This window comes from Exophiala oligosperma (assembly GCF_000835515.1).
Source record: "Exophiala oligosperma strain CBS 72588 unplaced genomic scaffold supercont1.17, whole genome shotgun sequence".
NCBI lineage: Eukaryota > Fungi > Ascomycota > Eurotiomycetes > Chaetothyriales > Herpotrichiellaceae > Exophiala > Exophiala oligosperma.
Genome location: NW_015622834.1, coordinates 125,815 through 148,439, shown reverse-complemented (window position 1 = coordinate 148,439; position 22,625 = coordinate 125,815). Strand labels below are relative to the sequence as shown.

At 52.0% G+C, this 22,625-nt stretch overlaps 10 protein-coding genes across 14 annotated transcripts; 7 read left to right on the top strand and 3 right to left on the bottom strand.

Moving 5' to 3' along the window:
* Nucleotides 1-2,385: 2,385 nt before the first annotated feature.
* PV06_10960 (uncharacterized protein) lies at nucleotides 2,386-3,477 on the top strand (the record flags this gene model as incomplete). The annotated part of the gene is made up of 1 exon (XM_016412560.1): nucleotides 2,386-3,477. The coding sequence occupies one exon, from the start codon at nucleotides 2,386-2,388 to the stop codon at nucleotides 3,475-3,477; it is 1,092 nt and encodes a 363-aa protein (XP_016257059.1).
* Nucleotides 3,478-3,897: 420 nt separating this feature from the next.
* PV06_10959 (uncharacterized protein) lies at nucleotides 3,898-4,917 on the top strand. The gene has a single exon (XM_016412559.1). It carries the CDS (start codon nucleotides 4,024-4,026, stop codon nucleotides 4,843-4,845), a length of 822 nt encoding a protein of 273 aa, XP_016257058.1. The 5' UTR covers nucleotides 3,898-4,023; the 3' UTR covers nucleotides 4,846-4,917.
* Nucleotides 4,918-4,975: 58 nt separating this feature from the next.
* Nucleotides 4,976-7,205, top strand: PV06_10958 (uncharacterized protein). Its single transcript, XM_016412558.1, has one exon. The coding sequence runs from the start codon at nucleotides 5,173-5,175 to the stop codon at nucleotides 7,066-7,068; it is 1,896 nt and encodes a 631-aa protein (XP_016257057.1). The 5' UTR covers nucleotides 4,976-5,172; the 3' UTR covers nucleotides 7,069-7,205.
* A 233-nt stretch (nucleotides 7,206-7,438) lies between these two features.
* On the top strand, nucleotides 7,439-9,678 carry PV06_10957. 5 transcript variants are annotated; one of them, XM_016412553.1, is made up of 4 exons: nucleotides 7,439-7,710; nucleotides 7,769-7,816; nucleotides 7,906-9,149; nucleotides 9,225-9,678. In XM_016412553.1, the coding sequence occupies exons 1-4, from the start codon at nucleotides 7,648-7,650 to the stop codon at nucleotides 9,499-9,501; spliced, it is 1,632 nt and encodes a 543-aa protein (XP_016257052.1). In that variant the 5' UTR covers nucleotides 7,439-7,647; the 3' UTR covers nucleotides 9,502-9,678. The 5 variants fall into 5 exon arrangements, with proteins under 5 accessions (XP_016257052.1, XP_016257054.1, XP_016257056.1 ...); XM_016412555.1 differs by having other exon boundaries at nucleotides 7,906-9,678; XM_016412557.1 differs by having other exon boundaries at nucleotides 7,769-9,149.
* A 159-nt stretch (nucleotides 9,679-9,837) lies between these two features.
* On the top strand, nucleotides 9,838-11,708 carry PV06_10956 (uncharacterized protein). The gene has a single exon (XM_016412552.1). The coding sequence runs from the start codon at nucleotides 9,942-9,944 to the stop codon at nucleotides 10,743-10,745; it is 804 nt and encodes a 267-aa protein (XP_016257051.1). The 5' UTR covers nucleotides 9,838-9,941; the 3' UTR covers nucleotides 10,746-11,708.
* Nucleotides 11,649-13,450, bottom strand: PV06_10955 (uncharacterized protein). The gene has a single exon (XM_016412551.1). It carries the CDS (start codon nucleotides 13,362-13,364, stop codon nucleotides 11,796-11,798), a length of 1,569 nt encoding a protein of 522 aa, XP_016257050.1. The 5' UTR covers nucleotides 13,365-13,450; the 3' UTR covers nucleotides 11,649-11,795.
* A 348-nt stretch (nucleotides 13,451-13,798) lies between these two features.
* On the bottom strand, nucleotides 13,799-15,842 carry PV06_10954 (uncharacterized protein). The gene has a single exon (XM_016412550.1). It carries the CDS (start codon nucleotides 14,819-14,821, stop codon nucleotides 13,802-13,804), a length of 1,020 nt encoding a protein of 339 aa, XP_016257049.1. The 5' UTR covers nucleotides 14,822-15,842; the 3' UTR covers nucleotides 13,799-13,801.
* On the top strand, nucleotides 15,459-16,346 carry PV06_10953 (uncharacterized protein; the record flags this gene model as incomplete). The annotated part of the gene is made up of 1 exon (XM_016412549.1): nucleotides 15,459-16,346. The coding sequence occupies one exon, from the start codon at nucleotides 15,459-15,461 to the stop codon at nucleotides 16,344-16,346; it is 888 nt and encodes a 295-aa protein (XP_016257048.1).
* Nucleotides 15,822-18,375, bottom strand: PV06_10952 (uncharacterized protein). The gene is made up of 6 exons (XM_016412548.1): nucleotides 18,075-18,375; nucleotides 17,833-18,002; nucleotides 17,408-17,778; nucleotides 17,014-17,356; nucleotides 16,860-16,948; nucleotides 15,822-16,792 (listed from the first exon to the last, which is right to left on the bottom strand). The coding sequence occupies exons 1-6, from the start codon at nucleotides 18,237-18,239 to the stop codon at nucleotides 16,389-16,391; spliced, it is 1,542 nt and encodes a 513-aa protein (XP_016257047.1). The 5' UTR covers nucleotides 18,240-18,375; the 3' UTR covers nucleotides 15,822-16,388.
* Nucleotides 18,376-19,989: 1,614 nt separating this feature from the next.
* Nucleotides 19,990-21,710, top strand: PV06_10951 (uncharacterized protein). The gene is made up of 2 exons (XM_016412547.1): nucleotides 19,990-21,296; nucleotides 21,347-21,710. Exons 1-2 carry the CDS (start codon nucleotides 20,151-20,153, stop codon nucleotides 21,578-21,580), a joined length of 1,380 nt encoding a protein of 459 aa, XP_016257046.1. The 5' UTR covers nucleotides 19,990-20,150; the 3' UTR covers nucleotides 21,581-21,710.
* The last annotated feature ends 915 nt before the right edge of the window (nucleotides 21,711-22,625 follow it).

The window sequence follows — 22,625 nt, the reverse complement described above, 5'->3', positions numbered from 1 at the left end:
GCCTCAAAGGCAAATCTCCCAAAAAGGAATTGAATGATTGGTAAGGAAAAGCACCGACGAAGAAGCGTCGATGCATGAAAAGATGCATCACGGAATCCGACGCGATCCACCATCCAGTAAGGATATCTGTACTCTTACTGTACGAGTACTGGAGCACCCAGTCGAGGGATGCTCGACAGGGCCCAGGACCAGGGGTCAGGGATGCTCTACCACCAGCCTGAAAGAGTGGGTCTAAGCAGTCGGCTGCCTTAGATACTCCATTAATTGGTGTAGCGCAGGATCAGGATCAGGATCAGAATCAGAAATACGAGCATCTGGTTGACGCATGATGCATCTCTGCTTCGATTCCCGTTTCCGTGTTGCTTCCCTCCACTCAACTAGTTCGTCCATCCCTGCTATTTCTCCCTTCTCCTCCCTTCGTAAGCACTGCCACATAGCCACCGTCGCGGGCTTCATTCGCTCGCTCCTCGCCTGCAGCCTGTCCAAATCTCCCTCGGACCCCAACCACCATGGGCATTCCAGTTCCTAGCAGTGCTGACTCGTACCAGACCAAGTAGTAACTCCGTCCCTCATCCACAAGCATTTCGCCCTTGGCTTCATACAGTATCCCGATGCCAATTAATCTTCCAATAACGAAGACAATACAGAACGAGTATCACCACCCTGGCATGACGCCGTTCATGCTCCGGCCACCACTCCACTCATCCTTGTCTCGCTTTCATCTTCCATCCTCTGACTCCATGCTCCCTACGGAGTATCCTGGTCCTTTTTGCTTGACCAACATGGATGGAAATCGCCGCCCGGGCCCACTCCACATGGCAGCCATCCGTTGCGAATGTCGTTTTTGATCACCACGAGACGCTCGCTTTTTTGAGTCTTGATCCCTGCCATATTACCCACTGTGGTCTATCACTTCCTTGTCGACACTTCTGTCCACTACTTGCACCTCACCGACAACTAGTCAACTCCGGACAGCACCACAGTACTCCGTAATCTCAGGCCGATTGCGCTGAGGCAGCAGCCTACTTGAGCAGGTTGATCGTCGCTTCAAACCACCCTGAAATGACTAGCTAGTTCCTTGTGTCATTCATTCCTTGACAGGGGTTTCTTTGTCTGTCTGTGACTACAGGGTAACAACTCCAGCTAAGCAGTGTCCTGTCTGACGGCGCCTCGGGTCCTGTCACAGCCTTCGTGTTCTATCCAAGATATTGCCTCTTGTCGGTTTAGCCAAAGTAATTGATGTGATACGCCATGTTTTCGTTGGCCTTCCAGCAAGGGCCCATGCAGCTTTCCTACCATCCTTGTCCTATCTTTTCTGTGATGGGCAGTGGAAACGCCGGGCATCGCGTCATCCCGTTTTCTTTTCGATGCCACCACAGGCTCACCATCAGGACGGTCTTGGACTTGCTCCGCCCTTCAACCCCTCTCCCTCTCTCCGCCTGCTGGCGACGGACCAACTATTATCTATGGTCTGAGCCACTTTTGACTGTGCCAGACAATCGAGTTGCTAGCCGGCCCGGCTGCCACTTTTTAGGCTTCTGTACTGGACTGAGTGGGCGGTTCCCGAACTAGACAACTAGTTTCTGCGACCTCTTTTGACTTCTCTTGACTGCTTTTGACAATCCTTCGCACTATGCTCTGGCGGCGTCACGGGCCCTGGGCTGTAGGACATCGAATCAGACCATCTGTGACTTTTCTCCATCTCTACGTGGCCCAGCAACCCTGGTCCTGCCCCCTTCTGTAGCGCTTCTGTCAGTCTTGACCCATAGAGGATCTCCATACCGCCCGGATCGGCTTGCTTTCCCTGCTCCTTGCTCTGACCTCGCGACTCTCGAACCTATCGATCGAGCTTCGACCATGCAACCGTGCTCGAGCGGAATCACGCGCTTTTGGTGCTGGTGCTAGTCACCGCCAGCGGCCACACGTCCTCGCATCACTCTTCCCCATGTCCCACTTGCGACGCTACCGTTGCCGCCCGGGTCTGACGCATCTCGCCTGCTCGCTTCCACCTCATCCTAAACTTACGCAGCAGCCCAAAACACATTTCCAGCCGTGCGTATCATCTTCACACCCCGGTAAGTCAGTCAGTGTTCTGCCTTTCTCCTGCCATGCTGTGAGAAGTCTGTTGTGACCCCGGTTCTGGGTCTTCTGTCCACCAGGCACCTGGTTCATCCCTAGCCCACTTCAACCGCTATGGTATGTGCTGTTATTCCCGACCGTGTCTCGCCGCAATTTGAGATGCCATTCTCAATTTCGTGTTCGTTACCCCTTAGCTGGTCCACCGGCCGTTTCTCTTCATATTGTGTCTGCTAGAACTAGATATGACTCCCATTTCCCGATCAATGCTCTAATGTTCAACCACCGAATCTCCTCGCCAACGCCGCCATGGAACACACACAACCGTGGAATTACTCCATGCCGGAGACAACATACAACCCGGCCTCGATGAGTGTCTCCTCATACTTTACTCGACCCAACAAAGTCGTCAAACCAAGCAGTCGCAATAGCAGCCCTCGGAATTTAGGACGGAGGAAAACCACAACCTCTGCCACGCTCTCGTCAAGAACCCGATCGGCCGTCGACCATTTTCGCTCCAGAAGTCAGCAACAACCAAACCTCGACACCTCTCTTACACGACCTGTCAGCTGGCATCCTGGTTCTCTCGACGCCCTCCAGATCCCTTCCGAATTCTGCTCGCCTGAGTTTGCTCCATCGTCATGGAATTTCACAACTACCCAGGTCAATGGACTCATTACCCCAATATCACACCCTGCTATGAACGAGCCGCAAATTCAGGAAATCATGACCCCGCTTGACGAGTTTTGTACTGGAAACACTGGCTTTGGATGTGGCAGTGAAGGTTTCCTTGATCAAACCTGGCACGATGACGAGCAGTCCAAGTTTAACCAATATACCTTTCCGACGTTTGATGTTCCGTCTTTTTCCAATCAGCCAACAATGGGCACTGCTGTCGTAACTGCACCACCGTCGCCAGACTACCCGACCGCGTCAGACCTCCACCTGGACGATCTATCTCTGGCAGCGAGTGGTGCAAGGGCACGAGACAATCGTGAAGAATTGGTCGGCATGGGCCTCTATGATTCTCCAGCCCAGGTGCAGTCGACATCATTGCTTTTTGGGAACTTTGGTGGATCTGGGCAAACATCACTTAAACTTGCCGAATCGTTTGAGCCGGTAGCATGGAATCCAGATGCCGACCAAGATGGAGAAGCAGATGAAGACGAAGATGACGATGGGCTCGAAGTCGAAGAAGACCTCGCCCAAGAGCATGACCCCATTCATATGGATATCTCAGCGACTACGTTTTCCTCTTATGACTATCAATCTATCGCCAACCACATGGCATTCGCGACACCCTCCGAGGTTGACCCTCTTGCCTACAAATACCTCGCCACGCTGAGCCAGCTCAATAGTGCGTATTACCCAGATTGCCAATATGGCTATGGATGGATATGATTTACGACATGATGAACACGACCATTTATTGGCTTCTTTACAACACCTTATATTGAAGTGAAGCCACTTTTTGCAGCGCTGGTCTTCCGTATTGCATGATTATACCCGATATTGGTCTTTTCTAAGCGACTTCTGATAGCTAGATTCCATTCTCAAAGAACAATGTGTTACTGTTGACTGTACTACAAACGCCCATTCTGTTCGATCCTCTTCTAGAATTGTAGACTGCGCTCTAGAATGCAGCCACTGTGCAGCTGCCTGCCGATCTAGACGCGGAATGTGCTTTCATGGCCAATCAACGCGCGCACTAATGTCCACCTGTCCTGGCGTCGTGGCGTGAATCTTGCCGCTTGTTGCTAGTCTCGATATGGAATAAATGTGGAAAACTGTCCCATCCAATAATGCAAAGTCGTACATTCATCCTCCAAATTTCTTTCTACGAAACGAGCATTCTGGTTCCAGCAGCCTGAGACGACCTCACACTCGAAGACACTGGCGGTCGGGCCTCCAACATCGGGGTCTGATGTTTCGGCCCAAGCTGCCAGAATGGTGTTGCAATTTCCACCCTGGCGACACGCTTCCGAACTAGCCATGATTCGAGACTGGTTTTTCCCCGACCGTGCGAAACAGGATGCATTTTCGACCACCCCACAGATTATGAAACAGAGAGCTGTCGACAAAGTCAATCTCTGGCTCTTCAAGGCTGGCCAGCTTCCCCCTGCAATGGTTGCCACGTCTGCTCTTACCGAGGCCCTCCTCCACGATGAACCAAGCCGGAGATCTCGAGGCATATCAGACTCAGCTATGCAGAGCATCTATGCCATGGCTTTCGCGAGGTTTGTGAACGGTTTCGTTGATCGAGATGTAGCCCGATTGCATACCGTGGACCTGGCATCAGACGGGTCTGAGATGGAGGATGCTGCTGTCCCACCAGCCAAGGGTGAAAGTTCCATGTATGCACATGCGAGTGCGATTGGCATGCCACAGAAGTTTGTCGACCTACGACATCAGGTTACCCACGGCGACATTCCAAACTTGTTCTATTTGAGGCAAATGACACAACAGGCCTTGACTTGGTTATGGGAGAAGTGGTGGGCTAAACACGTAGAAGGTGATTCAGGGCAGGCGTTGAGGGAACTGGAAGAACGAAGGAGACTGGCACGAGAAGCCAACGATGCAGAGTTTGGACAGGCCGAGTTCAATGATGAGGATGACACAACCATCCCTTACGCAATCGAAGTCGGAGCCGGGCAAGAAGAGAATGTTACAAAATATACTCGAAGCATGTCCAACGCTGTACGGGAACGAACAGGAACAGACTCACACAAACGGAAGCGAGACATTGTTGACGATAATGACACGAGATAATCTCCAAATCTGCTCTTTATAAAAGTATTTCACGTACGAGTACGGATACATGTGTTAGAATTGTCGATGGTAGTCTCTGTCATCAAACCTACACATTTAAAGCCGCCAAGCCTTTCCCGGCCTGCGCCTCTTCCATGCAGCCTGCATCATCTCATTTTCTGTACCGAACATTCTTCCAACACTCATTCGTCACCAGAGAAGCCTGGCAACTTCCTTTCGGGCCTAAAGCCCAAATGCCCATATAAATTGACATTCAGGATCTCCCAACAGACCGAATGCCACTCTTAACGGTAGTGAACCAGGCTCTCCACCTCCCGCTGCTTCGATATGAACAACCCCCCGGCTAGGACATACGGCAGCCCCGTTGTCTACGACGCCTACGCATCTCAAAGCACTTCCTACCCGACAACGACCAAAGTGGTCTCGACGATTGCACTCCTGGTCCTGGGTTATTATGCGCTTTCCTTTTTCGACGCATGGCCATCCACCATTCAACGCTACTGCTACGAATCGTTCGTCTATCTCCTTCCCTCAAGGCTCCTCTACATAATGCAGCGTGCCCTTGTCAGACTCGGTCGCCTTGCCCCCGAGGAAGCAAGATTCTGCCGAGCTGACTTTGGAAACATGTTTGCAAAGGAAGAAGCTGTACAGAGGATATTTGGACCTCCACAAATACCACTCGTCCTTCATAAGGTTAGAAGCCTCTCTGGCGTGGCGGACTACATATCGTTGAGCAACGACGTTGGTCCATCTGGTCTGGGTAACTGGGACAACTCATGCTACCAAAACAGCGTTCTCCAAGGCTTGGCCTCACTGCCCGCGCTCTTGAACTTCCTTCAACACAGCCTGGAAATGTGTCAAAGGTACAATGTCAAGGCCGAAACCCACGAAGCACTGGTTGCCTTTTTGGAGAAACTTGCGGATTCAAATGGCAGGAAAACAACCTTGTGGACGCCAAAGGTATTGAAATCAATGGACAGCTGGCAGCAGCAAGATGCGCAAGAGTATTTCTCTCGAGTTCTTGATGCTGTGGAAAGGGAGGCTTCCGGCTACATAAAGCAGATAAAGAAGCCTTCAACCGCTGGCTTGGAGTGCCTGAAAAGGTTCGAAACGGCGAAAGATGAAAGTTCAGGGGGAGACGTCGGGCCGAATTCTGAAACTAACGTCAATGAATCAACGGTACAGTTGTTGATCAAGACTGTGTCTCTTGGGCAACGGAATCCCCTCGATGGCATGACCGCACAGGCTCTCGAATGCAAGGTCTGTGGATACACGGAAGGATTGTCTTTGACTCAATTTAATTGTCTGACTCTGAACATGGCACTTCGAGGTGCATCGTCTGTCGAGGATTTGATGGATGAATTCACAGCACCGGAAGAGGTCGAAGGCGTTGAATGCGAGCATTGCACGAAAATGGCCCATGGAAATAAGGCATCGCCACCAACGAAGAGTACAGAGGCTGAGACTGTGGGAGAGGCGCCCAAGAAAAAGCCGACACCGGTCCTCAGAACCAAAGCTAAGCAGATTACCATTGGGCGTTTGCCCAAAGATCTCGTCATTCACATCAATCGCAGCATCTTCGATGAATATGGGAATCAACTGAAGAACACAGCACCCGTCGGCGTGCCTGTTAAACTCGATTTTCTCAGCCGCTGGTGTGCGCCTCTGGAAGAGAATAGAGGTGCCGTGGCCGCTGTCTACGACTTGAAATGTATTGTCACGCATTATGGTCGACATGAAAATGGCCATTATGTTGCTTTGGGAAAGCGTGGTAAGGACTGGTATTCTTTCAACGACGAGATGGTCACCAAGGTCTCGGAGGAAGAAGTGCTTCGGCGAGGCAATGGGTTCATGTTGTTCTACGAACTCATGCCCTCGCAGACTGAAGGATCTTTTGAACCACAGCTTGCCGTGCCGCGTCTAGACCAACTTGAAGCGCCTACGGAAACTGACCCAAGCATCGAACCCAACAGTACTACCGAAGTCGAGAATCAACCTGCAGATGATATTGACAGTGAAACGCTAGAGTCACAATCGACCGCTCCACCGTCGACACAGTACTCAGAAGATTCTGCTTTTGTCTCTGGAACAAGCTCACCGATTAATTCTCCTTATGAGGCTCCGGACAGAGAAACAGCGATCCCTGTTCTCAAGACGGCCGCCGGGTTATCGGGCGGTGAACGACATAATGCGTCCGAAACACCCCTGATATCCCCGTTATGATTGATTTATAGCAGATTATGACGATATGACAGATGATGATGGCAGACAAACAGGATACCCTTGATACACTGGATTTTCCTTTAAGGACATGTATAATTACATCGATTGAGATAATTTGAACACCCTGCGTTTACCCGTTACTAGGTGCCACTGTGCTATAGCTCACCACTGATTTCACAGACACTTCGTCTTGCAATGGCAACTCTCTTGTCGCAGTCAAGACCCCTCCTCGCCTTAGTCATCGCTTAAGACCCTTGGACAAGGAATAGTGTTGAGGCTAATTGCTGATTAGTCAATGCGTAAACCCCGTTGGGGGATACTTCGTACTCGTACCCATAAGATTTCCGGCTGCGGGCGTTGGTGACGGCAGCGCTCATTTACGGCGGCCTCTCTACAGATGAACGTCATATAATCGATTCAGTGCAACAGATAAGTTTTCCTTTCACCGACGAAGTGACACGTCCGTGGCACCCTTACGACCAGTGAGAATGAGCACACTGCGACGACAGACTTGTGTGTAGCGTCGGTTTCTGTTGCCGACCGATTTTCTCGAATACACTCCGCTCCGGTGCACACACGATGGAAGCCTCGCGGGGTGCGCCTCACCTCAGCAGAAGAATCAGTGAATGTCTGCCGGATCATGTATTTCACGCCTGCACCCGGGACAGAACAGAGGACATGTGCTTACAAAGACGGGCAGATGGGGAGTGATTCCAGCAGCGAGGACGACTACAACCGTAAAATCGAGGTGCGTGCAAGGTTTCAACAACATTTTACGCGTTGGTTTGTATCACGAATACGGAGGTTTTGCTCACACAGTCGTTCGAGTAATAATAGGTCGTCTTCGATTCCGAGACCGCTCGTCGCCGGAAATCCTCAGTCGTCCTCGCCGAGCACCCAAAGGTCGACAAAGCCGGCAGCCGCCAGAACGTGGGCCGCAGCAAGTCGCAATGTCTGGTCCACCAGATCGTCGAGAAGACCTCGCTCGGCCAACAGCCAAAGGTCGAGCCACAACTGGAACAGATCGATGAAGTCGAGCCGAGCGGGCCGGCGGCGGAGGACAACAATGACAGAGAGCCCATGTCCGGGAGGGACGACGTGCGGGCCACCGAGTCGCGGCTGCTCACGAAGAAACAGTTGAGTGACATGGCCATCAGCGTGAGGGCTCTGGCGAAAAAGTTGGGAAATCTAAAGGTCAGACTGAAGATCAGGGCAATCTTCCTGCTCACAAAAATCCACGACAAAACGTTGATCGTCAAGACCAGGGAGGTCGCCAGATGGTTGTTGTCGAAGGATCGATCCGTGCCGTACATCGTGTACGTGCAGGATCTTTTGCAGGACAATCCTTCATTCGACGCGGCAGGGCTCGTCGCGGAGGATCCCTCGTACGGCGAAAGACTGAAATTTTGGAACGTCAATCTTGCCAGGAGACGGCCCCAAACGTTCGACTTTGTGATCACGTTGGGCGGCGACGGCACCGTACTTTATGCGAGCTGGTTGTTTCAAAGAGTCGTGCCGCCGGTGCTGTCGTTTGCACTTGGGTCACTCGGATTCTTGACAAAGTTCGACTTTGAGAGTTACCGCACTACCCTGTCACAAGCCATCAAGGACGGTGTGACGATAAGTCTCCGGCTACGGTTCGAAGGGACCGTGATGAGGTCGCAAAAGCGTCATGATGATGCCGATCGTCGAGACATCGTGGAAGAGTTGATCGGTGAAGAGGCCGACGACCGCAAGACACACAAGCCGGACGGCACGTTTGAGATTCTCAACGACATTGTGGTCGACAGAGGTCCCAATCCCACCATGTCCACCATCGAGCTGTTCGGCGACGAGGAGCACTTGACGACTGTCCAGGCCGACGGAATCTGCGTGGCTACTCCGACTGGTTCGACGGCATACAACTTGGCCGCGGGAGGGTCTCTGTGCCACCCGGAGAATCCAGTGATCCTGGTGACGGCCATCTGCGCGCACACCCTGTCATTCCGTCCTATAATTCTCCCCGATACCATTGTTTTGCGTCTCGGCGTGCCCTATGACGCCAGATCACATTCTTGGGCAAGCTTTGACGGACGAGAACGGTAAGGCGAAGAGATGACGGTCGAAATAGGCCACGGAAAAAAACCATTGCTAACATACCTGTTTTCTCGTCTTAGGATCGAATTATTCCCGGGAGACTATGTCACAATATCAGCCTCAAGGTATCCCTTTGCCAACGTCATGCCTACCGGACGTCGTAGTGAAGATTGGGTCAACAGCATTTCGAGAACGTTACAGTGGAACTCGAGACAACGACAAAAGGCATTCGCCGATTGGGAAGCGGAGAAGAATGATAACTCCAAGGAAGCCAATGGTCAAAACTATCAGTCTGATGATGACGGCCAGGATAAAAGAAGAGGCGGAGAAGGTCATCCAGGCTGGCGTGAAGACTAGAGATGATATCCGTACGGAGCACCTACGGAAGTTCTACGGGAGTTTTTAGAGGATGTATCTATAGACGGGGCCTATATAGCGTGACCGAGAGAAAACGGCACCGACCAGGGTGACGATATCATATCGAGAACAGCACCAGATATAACAATGAAATAACGAAGGATGAAGTTCGTGATGCTTGGTTCCTGTATTTTGGTCATTGCGAGGCTGAACCTCCCCGACTTTCAAAGGGGTTTTGCTTTGGGTACTTTTTTGCTCGGCGCACCTTCCCTGCAATGCGGACTACGGAGTACATACGTAGACTCTACAGTGGTTGTCGATTTCGCTGTCACTTCGATGGGCTGCAAACCACACATGAACTAATTTACAACATGCACTGCACGACTTGACATTGATCGTTTGCTTGCAGCCCATTCAAAGGTGTGAGATCACACAAAGTCATGTCTGCCCCTCCAGGCCTGACGATGCCATCGTACCCTCCATCGCACACGGCGTCCCCCTCGCGGCACATCTCGACCTATTCGACCTCCAGCACGACGTTTGGCACGAGCACGAGCACGCCGACCAGCGCCGCAGGGGCGAGCGCGACCTCGACGCTCCGGTACCCTTCGACCCGCAAGACCATCTACGACCGGAACCTCAACCGCAGCCGCAACGCCGAACTCTCGCGGGCCAGCTTCGCCTACCTGTTCATGGAGATGGTGTCGTACGCCCACCGCCGGGTCAAGGGGATCCAGGACTTTGAAAGGAGACTGAACGAGCAAGGGTACCCGCTGGGTCTGAAGCTGTTGGACTTGTTGCTGTACCGGACATCCCCGGCGGGTTCGTCGTCGAGTTCCTCGAGCACCTCCTCCTCGACGAGCGGCGGCGCCGCCGCCAGCAGACCCTTGCGACTGCTGCCGCTGTTGACCCTGCTCACGACGAAACTGTACCCGCTGTTGTTTTCGAGGCCGGCCGACTCGCTGGAACAGTCCACCACGAACCCGGGCGAGTACATGATCATAGACAACACCCCCCTGACGAACCAGTACATCAGCGTCCCGAAAGAGATGAGCCAGCTCAGCGTCGCCGCGTACGTCGCGGGCATCATCGAGGGCGTGTGTGACGGGGCGGGGTTCGAGTGTAAAGCCAGCGCGCACAATACCGCGACGGACGTGTGGCCCAACAGGACGGTGTTTTTGATAAAGTTTGAAGATGCCGTGTTGGAGAGGGAGAAGGAACTGGAGAGGCAGGGCATAAAATGAAGAAGCATCAACAAAACGAATTGAGCGCCAACGTGGACCAAAGGTTTTAAAGAGTGGGTGTATGAATGGCCGAGGAAAGGCAAAGCATTCTATTGCCGTTCTCTAGAGTACAGTCGGAGCAGAAAAGGATATTTCTGGTTGTCCTCTGCGCCTGTTTTGCGTCGATATCGGCAAGAAGGAGTCAGACTAGAGAGAGCCTTGGATTGGAATCAGCATAGCAAGAACAGGCACATGCCACACTATCTCCAGCAATCACTTGCAGGAGGCGATCGCTAAACATTCGGCGGGAGTCTTGCAAATCTTTTTCAACACGCTGGTCTCGCATTCGAGGGCATCACTGTTTGAACCAAAACTCTTCGTGGCTCTGAACATCAACCCATAATCAAACGAGGATCTATGATACCAAGATGAAGATGGAGCTCGGCATGGCAGCCACTAATGTTGCCTCAACACCCACGCACTTCGCGATGTACCAATCTATGGAAAGCCGCATTTCAATGATGAATGAGACTTTGAAAGTGCCGAGAGGTGGATTGTCGTAGGGACGTACTGTCGGTATCCCGCGACGCCCTGGTCGACCTCAAGAAGGGAAGGACTGATGTGGGCAGTGGTTATTTGGGAATTTCCACCCGTCCTGAATTTCGACATGGACAAGCATCATTACTCGCAGCCCTTGTGGCGTACCTCGTTGTCCACAGACTCCTGGAGTGTTTGTGCCGTGAGAGCCAGATGCGGGAACCTGAAAGCCTCTCATATCTGGGGCCGGGTCAGATGTGTGTATATCTATGAGTGTTTATTTGTAAGGAAGAAAACACCATCAATGGAGCACGGACTACCAAGCAGGGGAGCGAGCCATACTATACAATACATGTTACAGATCATGTTGCTCCCAAGACAGATTCATTATGGTATTAGTAGGGAGTCAGCTGTTATACACACATACTCGGTATACGTCATATAATGTCCTTTCAAGTTCATAATCGTTGATTGGGGTTCAACCCAAGCCCGCGGCCGACGACACCGCCATGTTTCATCGGTCGTGGAAAACAATCAGTGAGTCCTCACTTCCTCCCCCGTCCTCCCCCTTCTGCTATCTCTGTCCCTACCGTGACCTCGATGAGGGGAAGGGGAATCCTTTCTTCTTCGTCTGGGCGACCGTGACCTCGACCTCGACCGGGATTTTGAATATGACCTCTTCCGTCTCTGTGTGCTTTTACTCCTGCTCCTGTACCTTTCCGTACGGTCTCCGTGTCTCCTCTCACCGACGGCACTTGCGTTGGCACCCGTCGGGCCCGATCGACCTCTTTCCCATCCTGCACCTCTCTGACCGTCGGGCAAAAACCGTTCGTCCAAACCCCTGGTGTCGAAATCTCCGTTGTCCCCTCTCGGTCCTCCTCCTCCTCCTCCTCCCCCTCCTCCTCCTCCTCCTCCTCCACCACCACCACCCTTCCACCTTTTCACTTCGTCACCGAATCGACCCGTGTCCTCTCCCTTGAGGTCCTTGTACCTCGTCCTCCCCTTCTTGCCCAGCTTGGTCATGTCCCGGATCCGCATGTACTCCGGCAAGAGGGACTTGTCGGAGACTTCGTCCTCGAAGCGGGCGCCCATGACGTCCCGCCGTTTGAGGATCTCGGCGGCCTCGTCGCCCTGGAAGAAGGCGCCCTTGTGGTGGTAACGGGCGAGGAACGCGGCGTCCTGTCGGCCGGGCCCGTCGGCCTCGCGCTGTTTCTCGAGGTACTCCCGGTCTTCCCTTTCGCGTTCCTCGGCCGTGAGGTTGCGTCGGCGTTCGATCTCTTCAATCTCCTTTTCCCTCGCGACCATGGCCTCGCGGTCGCGCTTCAACCGTTTCAGTTCGCGCACCTTCCAGGCCGCGAGTTCGGCCTCCGGGTCCACGCCGTCGGTGTCGTCGACCATGGATTCGGGCAGGATGTCGTCATCGTCGTCCCATGATTTCTTGCCGGCCGCGCGGGCGAGCGCGTCGCGTTCTAGTTTGTCTTTGATCAGGAGGTCGGCTTGGGCGAGCCGCCGGGCGGCGTCGGCGTCAGCGTTGGCTGCCGCTGCTGCTGCGGATGTAGATACGGAGGCTTCAGGCGTGGATTGTGTTTGGGTAGGTGTGGATGTTTGCCGGTCCGTCTTGCGGATGAATGTTGGCCGTTGGAATTTTCGTCGTGGTGCTTCATCTTCGGACGATGACGACTCTTCTTCTCCTGATGAGTCTTCTTCTGACGATCCTTCTTCTTCGTCTGAGTCCTCCTCGGAGGGGGCCTTGGTTTGCCCTGCTGGCGGTCTGCGTAGTGTAGAATCACCCTGTACCTGTTGTGGTACTTTGGTCCCTAGACCCGGACCTGGCCCTTCGTCTTCCTCTTCTGTCACGAACCCCTCCTCATCTTCATCTTCACTTTCTTCTGGTGCTGGGGCGACTGGTCTTTTGGCCGGCGGAGGCCGAGCTTGAGGTTTCCGTTGTGGCTGTTGTGGCTGTTGTGGCTTTTCCTCCTCCGACACTTCCTCCTCGTCAGACGACTCTTGTTCTGCGACCGGCTTTCCTGGACGATACCTCGCTACGGGTTTCGCTGGATTCGCCGTCATGCGCTTCGTAGGGTTGGGCATGGGAGGCGGCATATCGGTGTGTGGAGGGAATGAAAGGGCTATGGCTCGTAGATTTTGTAGCAAAATAAGTTAAATTTTCAGACGACAGCCAGTTGGCCTGTTCAAGGCTTTTGTAGCGAGAATCCTAGAAAACAGACGCGATCCCAAAATATTTCTTTGGGGATTGTTCGAGTACGGCGAATGGTATGCCGTGCGGAGAGAGAGAGACCTGCGGTGGATCATAACGAGTACGGAGATGCGTCTAGGTACTGAAGTCCGGGTAGTAAGCCCGCCACAGATTGAAAGTGCCAGTAACATACAATTCACGATCTCAACCCTCATTACACACAAGGTATGACGCGAACCATTTTGTAAAGATCTTCGAACCAAAAACTTGTCTTGCAAGGCATGAGGAGAACAATGTACAACGCAGGACAGCAAATTATATACACCGCTACGAAATACGAGCTTCACTTTGCTACCATGGCCTCTTGCCTTCCCATCGAATGTCTATGCTCGATCCAATCCTTGACCGTCTTTACCTGTCTTCCGGTGACACAAGACACGGGCGTCTCCCTCTTGTTAGCGCCCTCGATACCTTGAATGACTTCCAACAAGGTATCTTGGTTGGGGTGGCAGAAGTAGGCCATCGAGTACCGATCCTTGCCCCAATCTTCTGCGTTGGGACTTCTCGCGACACGGTGCAAAGTGCTCTTCATCAGTCCTCCAGAGAAGAACGTCATGGTCTCGCCAATGTTTATCAGGACCGCGCCCGGGATCACAGGCGCATCGAGCCAGACCTCGTCTTCCGATATCTTGCCGGTGTACTTTGGAGGTCGCACCTGCAAGCCAGCGATCTGGTTCTGAAAGAGAATCGTGATGACGCCCTGATCGGTGTGCGAAGGCAGTCGAATGGGCGCGTTGTCAGCCTGCTGCAAGGCCGGGTAGTAGATCAGTCGGAGCGTCGTGTACGACGGGCTTTCATGCTTGTGGATTTCAGGAAGCCGGTCTCTTGTCAGACCCAGCCCGACCCCCAGGCAAGCAAGAAGCCGAACGGCAATCTTCTGGTGCGTCTCGGCCATGAACTGTTGAATTTCCGGGTTGAATCTCCGCAACGCAGGTGGCATCGGCTGGTCGTACGACTGGTGTTTCCGGATCACAAAGACCTCCTTGCCATCTTGCGAGGACACAACATCCTTGGCTCCGTTCTCGTGCATGTACTTCTCCGTCCCGGTCTTTGCGTCGTAGCCTGCATTGTAGATACTGTTCCACGGTGTGGAGGCCTTTTCTTCGAGAGGCGTTGTGGTGAAGAATGTCTCGCTGATGTTGAACATGCGATCAACCTTGTTTTGTTCGAGACCGTGGTTCTTCAGGTACAGAAAACCCCATGTCTCGCAGATCTCCTTGATTTCCTTCGCCAGACTAGGCAAATCTGTGTCGAATCTCGAAAAGTCGACAACGGGGATGTTTTCTGGCCCAAGGCTCCCCATGTTTGCTGCTGAAGGGCCTCTAGGCTTTGACACGAAAAGGTAATAACGGTATACAACAAAGGGAAAAGGGAACAGACTTGGACGAGGTGCAAGTCCTTTTCACCTGGCTATATAACAGATTCCCATGCGACCAGATAACGACGGTCGTTTGGCTCTCTTCGATCGGACCTGGCGCAAACTAACAACAACGGCGCTCAAGTCCGCAGATAAGAAGGGGGCAAGGCTGAAGTTCATCCACCGGCCCATGGGGGTACTCCTAGCCTGTTGGTCCAGGAGACAGGCGAACCGGGACTCGGCAACACAGCACCAGTTCATCACTCGCTCTCAGACACTGGATGCCCTCCCACTCCTTGTCATCAACTTGATGATAGGATCGGCCACGATGCGAGGCACACCTTCCCCAAGGCGTCTCCGCCTCTGGGATCTTCACCCCGCAGATGTTCAAACCTCCAACATCAAGGACCGAGGAAATGTTGCATCGGCGGCAATGGATTGGAGAAACAGTAGTGATTTAGTTGCGGCATCAAGGTGCATTCACGACATTCTTCCTTGACCTGTGCGCGACTCACCACGACAGCTTTGAACATATCTCACACTGACCTAGCATCTTACCGTTCGATCTATTTAGTATCACACCATGTCAAAATACGGCCCAGTCGGAGACTTGCCAGTGCAAGGCAAGATCGTACTGGTTACAGGAGGTGGCAGTGGGATCGGGTACACCTTCGCCAATCTCTGTCACGGAAGAGGGGCTCGAGTCATTGTCGGCGACTTGAAGCTCACACAGGAAGCCAGAGAGTACCTCGACGCGAATCCAAAGTCCGAGATCTGCTTTGAGACTTGCGATGTAACTTCCTGGAAGTCACTGCGCAACCTGATCACCACTTGCGTCAAGGTATTTGGTGATGTGCCGGACGTGTACGCTCCTGTTGCGGGAGTCTTCGACCCATCCTGGTCCAACTTCTGGGATGATACCGAGACAGACGCCTACAAGACTGTGGCTATCAATATCCAACATCCGGTCAAACTCACTCGCCTTGCGATGCAAGCCTTAGCATCTGCCAACAAGAAGGGAGTGGTCTGTCATGTGGCCTCCACTGCAGGTATCAGAGGGAATTTCTTCGCACCACTCTATTCCACAACAAAACATGCAGTGGTGGGTCTGGCCAAATCATTGGGTCAGGCAGACCCAGAGTTTGGCGTCAGAATCGTCTGTGTGCTACCTGGGACAGTTAAGAGTCCGTTGTGGGAGGACCGAGACGACGAGGTCATGAAATTGACCAAGAATTCGGAGCGGAAATTGATGCCGCCGAAAACCATTGCTGACATGATGCTGAAAATGGTGGAAAGTAAAGAGTATAGCGGTGGAACTTGCGTGCTGAAGACAATAGCTGAAGAAAGGGTTGTTGAAGAAGGCTGGGACAAACAAGCTGGGAAATATGATCCAAGTCCCAGACCAGATGCAGACCTGAGCCATATTAAAGAAGTACTTGCCGCAGAACGTGGCAGGAAGTGGGAGGCATAACAAAACGGCGGCAATATATCATATCATCCATGCTTCAGGCGATCACGTCGCCGTAACCCCATATCTGACGAGCCCCATGACACCGCCGAGTAAAATAGCAAGAGAAACGGGGAGTCCAAACCAGCACCCGCCAACGTAACTTGTTGCTGTTATTACGACCCACCAAGGATCACGGCCCAGACTCGAGCCACTCGTGAAGTTCTCATCAATATAGCCAATCTCCCAGAGACGGTAAATGGCAGTGTAGATCAAGCCCACAGCTGCAGCGTTAATCCCACGTAGACCAGCCTTGAACCAGCGTCGAGTACGAAGCGCGCTCCAAAGTCCCATTGTTCCATGAACGAGGATCAGACCCGGCGCGAATATACCGACGTAACTGATCAGAGCGCCTGATATGCTGGGGAGTGAAGCATTGATGGCGGCTAGTGAGCCAAGGTAGACCGCAACTATCGAGGCTAGTTAGACGTCATTATTCCAATGGGTTGAGACAAGCCGTTGTCGTCGTGCACGCACAATTAAAATTCGGCCCTGGGAATGCTTGTACGATGGCCAGTCCCAAGAGAAAATCGCGAGGGGATACCCAGCCCTCCGTCACGATATACCTGATATCAGCCTTGGATTAGATATCCGACAACCAACAACAATAAGGATGGCTCATGTCACTAACTGTCTGAGTAGTGGAATTACCACTGGTCCGCCGCCAAAGATGATTGTGCCTGCAAGATACAAGTTGGAAAACAAGCTGAACAACAATGGCCGTTGCTGGATGACACCTCGTAAGATCATGACGGCAAAGAAAGTAGCTAGGAATGCCACTATGAGAATGATACCGAATCGCCAGGATACCTTCAGCTCTCTATCTCTAGGGATGGCTCTTGCAGTTGATCTCTCTCGTGAGCCGTTGGAGATTGAGACGGTGGGCTCGATATTGGAATTCGCACTGTCGATCTGTGGCGTTTCTGGTCCTATGGAAGTGTCTCGAGCTGATACACCCTCGGTATTATTTGTTCCTTCACAGTGTCAGCTTGACCAACGCATAGAATGAGCGTCATCTGCCGCACCTGTACTCGTCATCTCTAGGTCTCGACCTTCTGTATGCCTTGCGCGGAGGAAAAGACTTTGAGCTCGAGAGAAGATGGAATGGAGTATTCTAAGGTCCCAGACGATTGTCACAGGCCCGGCCAGGAAGATGAGAACCGGGAAGAACCATAATGCATTGTATAACATCCCAGCAGTTGCCCCGAGAAAGACCAATATTCGGCTAACTTTGTCTGTTATAGTCTTCTGGGACAATTGTACCGCAGCAAGAGCAATCACTCCCACGGTCGCAGCATTGAGCCCTGAAAGAAGAGCATAGGCTGGTGCAGGAAGGTTGTCACCAACATTGGACATACCGAGCGACAATACATACATGCCGAGAGCCCCGGGGATTCTATGTATCAGTTCAGCAATGGAGAGGATTCAAATAAGCTTAGACCAGACTTACGACCACAATAAAAAGGCTGCCAAAGCACTCCAGAAGCCATTCCGATTGAGGTTGATGCAATACAGCATTTTTGTGCTTCCAGGTCCCGAGAGGGCTTGTGTTACCGCAAACAATTCTTGGAACATAGGCTCATCGAGCCACTGATACTTTTCGACAAATCGCTGGTGAAACTGTTCATACAAGGTAAGCCAACCGCATCGTTACACGAGGGACTATAATTCCTGGGTCGGATCATCACTCACGATCTGGAAATGAACAGGCGGTCCACCAAAACATATGAATCCGAGGGCGCCATTCTTCTGCACAACTTCTCGAATAATGTGGCTCCTGTGTTCTGCAGTTTCGCGTAGATAGCGATATACCTGACGCCGCGTTCTCACGAGGGTTGCAATTAAAGATGAAAGCATGTTCGCATCAGCAGCTCATCTTTCGAGGCAATAGAGGTGAAATGAAGCTGTTGAATTCTTCTGCAAGGTACGAGTGCAAAGAGCGGAATGGTCGTAATCACATCATTTGCTGTGGCTAATAAGAATGCCACGGGCGGCGCACGTGGTTTCTTACCTCATTCATTGGCACTCTGTATGGTCACGCTGTTCAACTACTACCTTCTAGAAGCCCCTGCAGTCCTCTGCTTGCGTATCAAGAGGTGAGAACAAAAATAATAAGGGTTCATTTATCTCAAGCAGCAAAACTCTAGCAAGGCGGGCAACCACACGCTGGGTGGTTACCGGCCAAGCCGAGGAAAATCCCCGGCGGGGGATTTTTTCCGGAAGTCGTCACGTTACCCCCTAGCTAGTGCACTCACGCATTGAGGCCATGTATGCTAGGAACCGACCAGTCATTCGAGTCACCACTGGTGTCAGGGCAGATGCCCAAGATAAAGTGCCTCGTCTCTGGCGAATACCAGGCTGGTCTTGACTGATCAGAGTAGTAGTTAAACCACTGAGCCAGCAAGCCACAAGTAGATTGAGGAATTGTAAAAGGAATTGTGCTTTTCACAGAGATAACTCTTGAATTATTGCAGAGAGCCAATAAGACCATTAAGAGGGGAGTGGCTTCACTAGAGTCAGTGAATGATAAGATCCTACCTAGGTAGGCATCAGTGGTTGATACGCCTGAAGCATCTACAGGGGCATGCCTGGTGTAGTGATTTTGAAAAAGTTTTTGGAGCCAGAGATCTGCCAAAAGGAACTTCCAACTCCTTGACGAAGCTGACATCAATAACGAGGGCCTCTGGAATTGAGTGTTGTAAACACAATGGAGCAGCGACAAGAATCGAAGGGTTAACAGCTTGCAGAATTTTCCTGGTCACGGCCAATGCTACCACGTTTTCACAGAGACCATTTTCTGGATTGCGCAGTGCCGAAGTCGATGGAGGGCCAGCCCAAGCGAGAAGCTCTCCATCTTCGTGGTTTTCGTGACGCGGTCCGTTCTTACGTGGCCCGTCCTTTGATACGGTCCGTGTAACGAACAATCATATGGTTATGACTACTCCGTACTCTCAATGAATGAAGTGTGGTTGACGCGTGTCCTGTCGTCGGCAGCGGAGTCAATTCTGTCCAGTGAACGCAGTGACCTTGCTCCGGGTTTCGAAATTGAGCCTAACTTGAGCGCTCCGTACTCCAGGGGCACCAGGGCTACCAATTGAGCCCCGCGAGGCTTAAGCATTCCTGGGCGTTGCTTAGGCACTCTTGGCCTGCTTTAATTGAACAGCCCACTGGATGTACAACATTCTACTGGCCTTTCGCACCCATTCCATCCAGGCATTATGTAACAAACCGTCGATGATAAGCCCGTCGCACATAAGGATGCTGAGGTCTCTGAAAAGGCTTGATGAAAATGGCCAGGAGGCTCTTTTATCCTTTGTCAATCTAAATCTCGCGTGACATTGTAGTACACAACTTCTCTCGCGGGCTAGCGACAGCTGGTGATCTTATTGAGCTCTTGCACTGCCTCACAATTTGAACAAGTTGACAAGAGCCGAAATACCCGACTCACCAATGCGGCTTTCCAGTGGTCGCAAATGTGCCCCAATCCACGGCGATGCGAACCTATCATTGACCAATCTAGTTGGGACCTGAGACAAGTGCCTACGGCAACGCAATGCAAGATTCTGTCCTCGATGACCTCAACCTGCACAGACCGACTTCTCTGTCTCAACTTGTATGCGCCATCTCATTGTTGTTTCTTCCTCCCCTTCACCGTCGCATGCCCTGCCGATGTCATTCGCTTAATGCTGTATTTCAGTATGAGATGATCTGATCGAATCGTAGTCACAATCCTTACCGTCCAACGAAGCTCGATTATTGCCTGCAACCATGTTGCTGATGCCATTGTTGTTCCCGGCGGCTGCGGTCGCAATCACCCTCGACATCAGCTCGCCGGCTTCGATCGCCTCCGCCGCAGGCACGGCAGCATACAACATGATGACTTACTACACTGGCAACCAGACCGGCCAAGTACCCGGTATCCTTCCTGGCTCGTTAAGTTGTAACCCCAAGGCCGACGGGACATACTGCTGGTGGGAGGCTGGTGCAATGTGGGGGTCCTTGATCAATTACTGGCAATACACAAACGACAGCACATACAATTCGATCATCTCCGAGTCGTTACAGTTCCAGCGTGGACCTGATAATAACTTCAACCCTCCAAACCAGTCCCGCAGCATGGGTGTCGACGACATGTTGTTCTGGGCCTTTTCGGCGCTCGATGCTGTCGAGTCCAACTTTCCTCCTCCAGAAGGCAACGATCCTTCATGGCTTGCCCTTGCGCAAGGTGTCTACAATTTCCAAACTTCTCTATGGGACACTTCGACTTGTGGCGGCGGCTTTCACTGGCAAGTCTATTCATTCAACGCCGGCTACAACCTGAAGATTGCCATTGCCAACGGTGGCAACTTCCAGCTTGCAGCGAGACTGGCCTATATCACGGGGAACACTACCTATGCGGATTGGGCCAACAAGGTCTGGAATTGGATGGCATCCAGCCAACTATTTGAAACCCAGGGGGACATGCTTTACATCTGGGACAGCACGGACAGTAACAACAACTGCACCAATGCCGACAACCTGGTCTGGACCTACAACTATGGAACTGTCCTGGCTGGCGCCGCGTACATGTACAATTACACTAATGGGAGTTCGACCTGGGAGAGCCGAGTACAACAAGTTCTATCGAGCACGTTCAGTCTGTTCTTCCCATCTGAGTATGGCGGGAACGTGATGACCGAGATGGAATGTGAGAAACAATTGAATTGCGATCAAGATCAGAAGAGTTTCAAAGCGTACCTGTCACGTTGGCTCGCGGTTACTGCGCTCCTAGTGCCCAGTACTGCAAGCCAAATTATGCCAAAACTACAAGGAAGCGCCATGGGAGCTGCAGGACAGTGTAGTGGCGGCGGAAACGTTTGTGGTGAACAGTGGTATTCAACGACGTATGATGGTCTTACAGGCGTTGGCGAAGAGGTAAGGGCAGGTTTGGTTGATTCGGAACGTGGAAGCTAACAGGTATGCAGATGAGCGCGATGTCGATTTTCGGAGCAAACCTGATCAATTCGAAAATGGTCCCTCTATCTCTCAGAACCGGTGCGACTTCGAAGAGTGATCCCTCGGCCGGTGGCTCAGCTGGAAGTAGTCCACCAGGTGAACTTGCGAAACCGATCACTACCGCCGATAGGGCTGGTGCAGGCATCCTGACGGTGATTGTCTGCATTGTGACGGTCGGTGGTGCTTGGTGGCTTATTACCTAAAAGGCGTCACATCGTGTAGTTGGTACAGGGCATAGTCGTTGTGAGAGTTGGTTTCTCATCGATACTCCGACGACACAATAAATTAGATACCCTTGAATTTGAAAGCGATGAAAATGAACCGAGAGACAGAAAAGCGTACTGGTTTCTCTTATGATCAAGTCTTCCCCCCGGTAAATGCCATCTCCTGGGGTGTTGCATGTGTTTCTGAGCAAGATCACTGCTGCTCGGTATCCGATTGTCCACAACACTCGTGCTTTCCTGTCTTGAAACAGGGTCTAATGTGAGGACTCACAATTACAAATCGTAATTGCCATGTTGGAAGTCATTTTGTGAAAGTGAGACTGCCACTTCACATGCTGGCCTCAGTTCATTTATCTGGTCAAGACATGGCTTGAAGCACAGATTTCAATCATCCATCATCTCTGTAAAAGTTTACATCCAGCCTCAACAAGCATTACCTTAGGTACTGTGCAATCAGTGTCTCTTCCAGGGTCTGCGCACCCTCAACTCCCGATCATGAAATTCCTACTGTCGCGCCTTCTCGGCGCCTGGGAGCTGGTCTCGTATTCTGCAATCAGACTTGATAACGCGGCCGACATTCAAAATCCTCTGGGTAAGAATTGCAAGGGACAGATCATGTACACTGACGACGGTTATGTGAGTTTTCACCCTCTACTTGCCTGGTCCGAGCCTTGCTGTTTGGTAAGCCATGATCAATGCCGACTTTATTTCTAACTGAATGCAGATGTCGGTTATCATTCAGTCAGACGACAACAACGCGTGCAAGTCAGACAAGGTGGATGGCACAAAAGAGGACACAGCGGATGCTGCCAGTAAGACCTTGTGCTATTACGGCCCCTTTTACTTCAACGAAAAGAAGTCGACTCTCCTTCATCACGCCAAAATCGGACTTCCTCTTGACTGGCACGACACGATTCAGGTTCGAGCTGCAGAGATGAGAGAGATCGAGGGACATGTATACTTGACACTCGGTCCAGTAGAGCCAATTGAGCAGAACGGCGTCAGAAGGCTCGTTCGGCTGCTT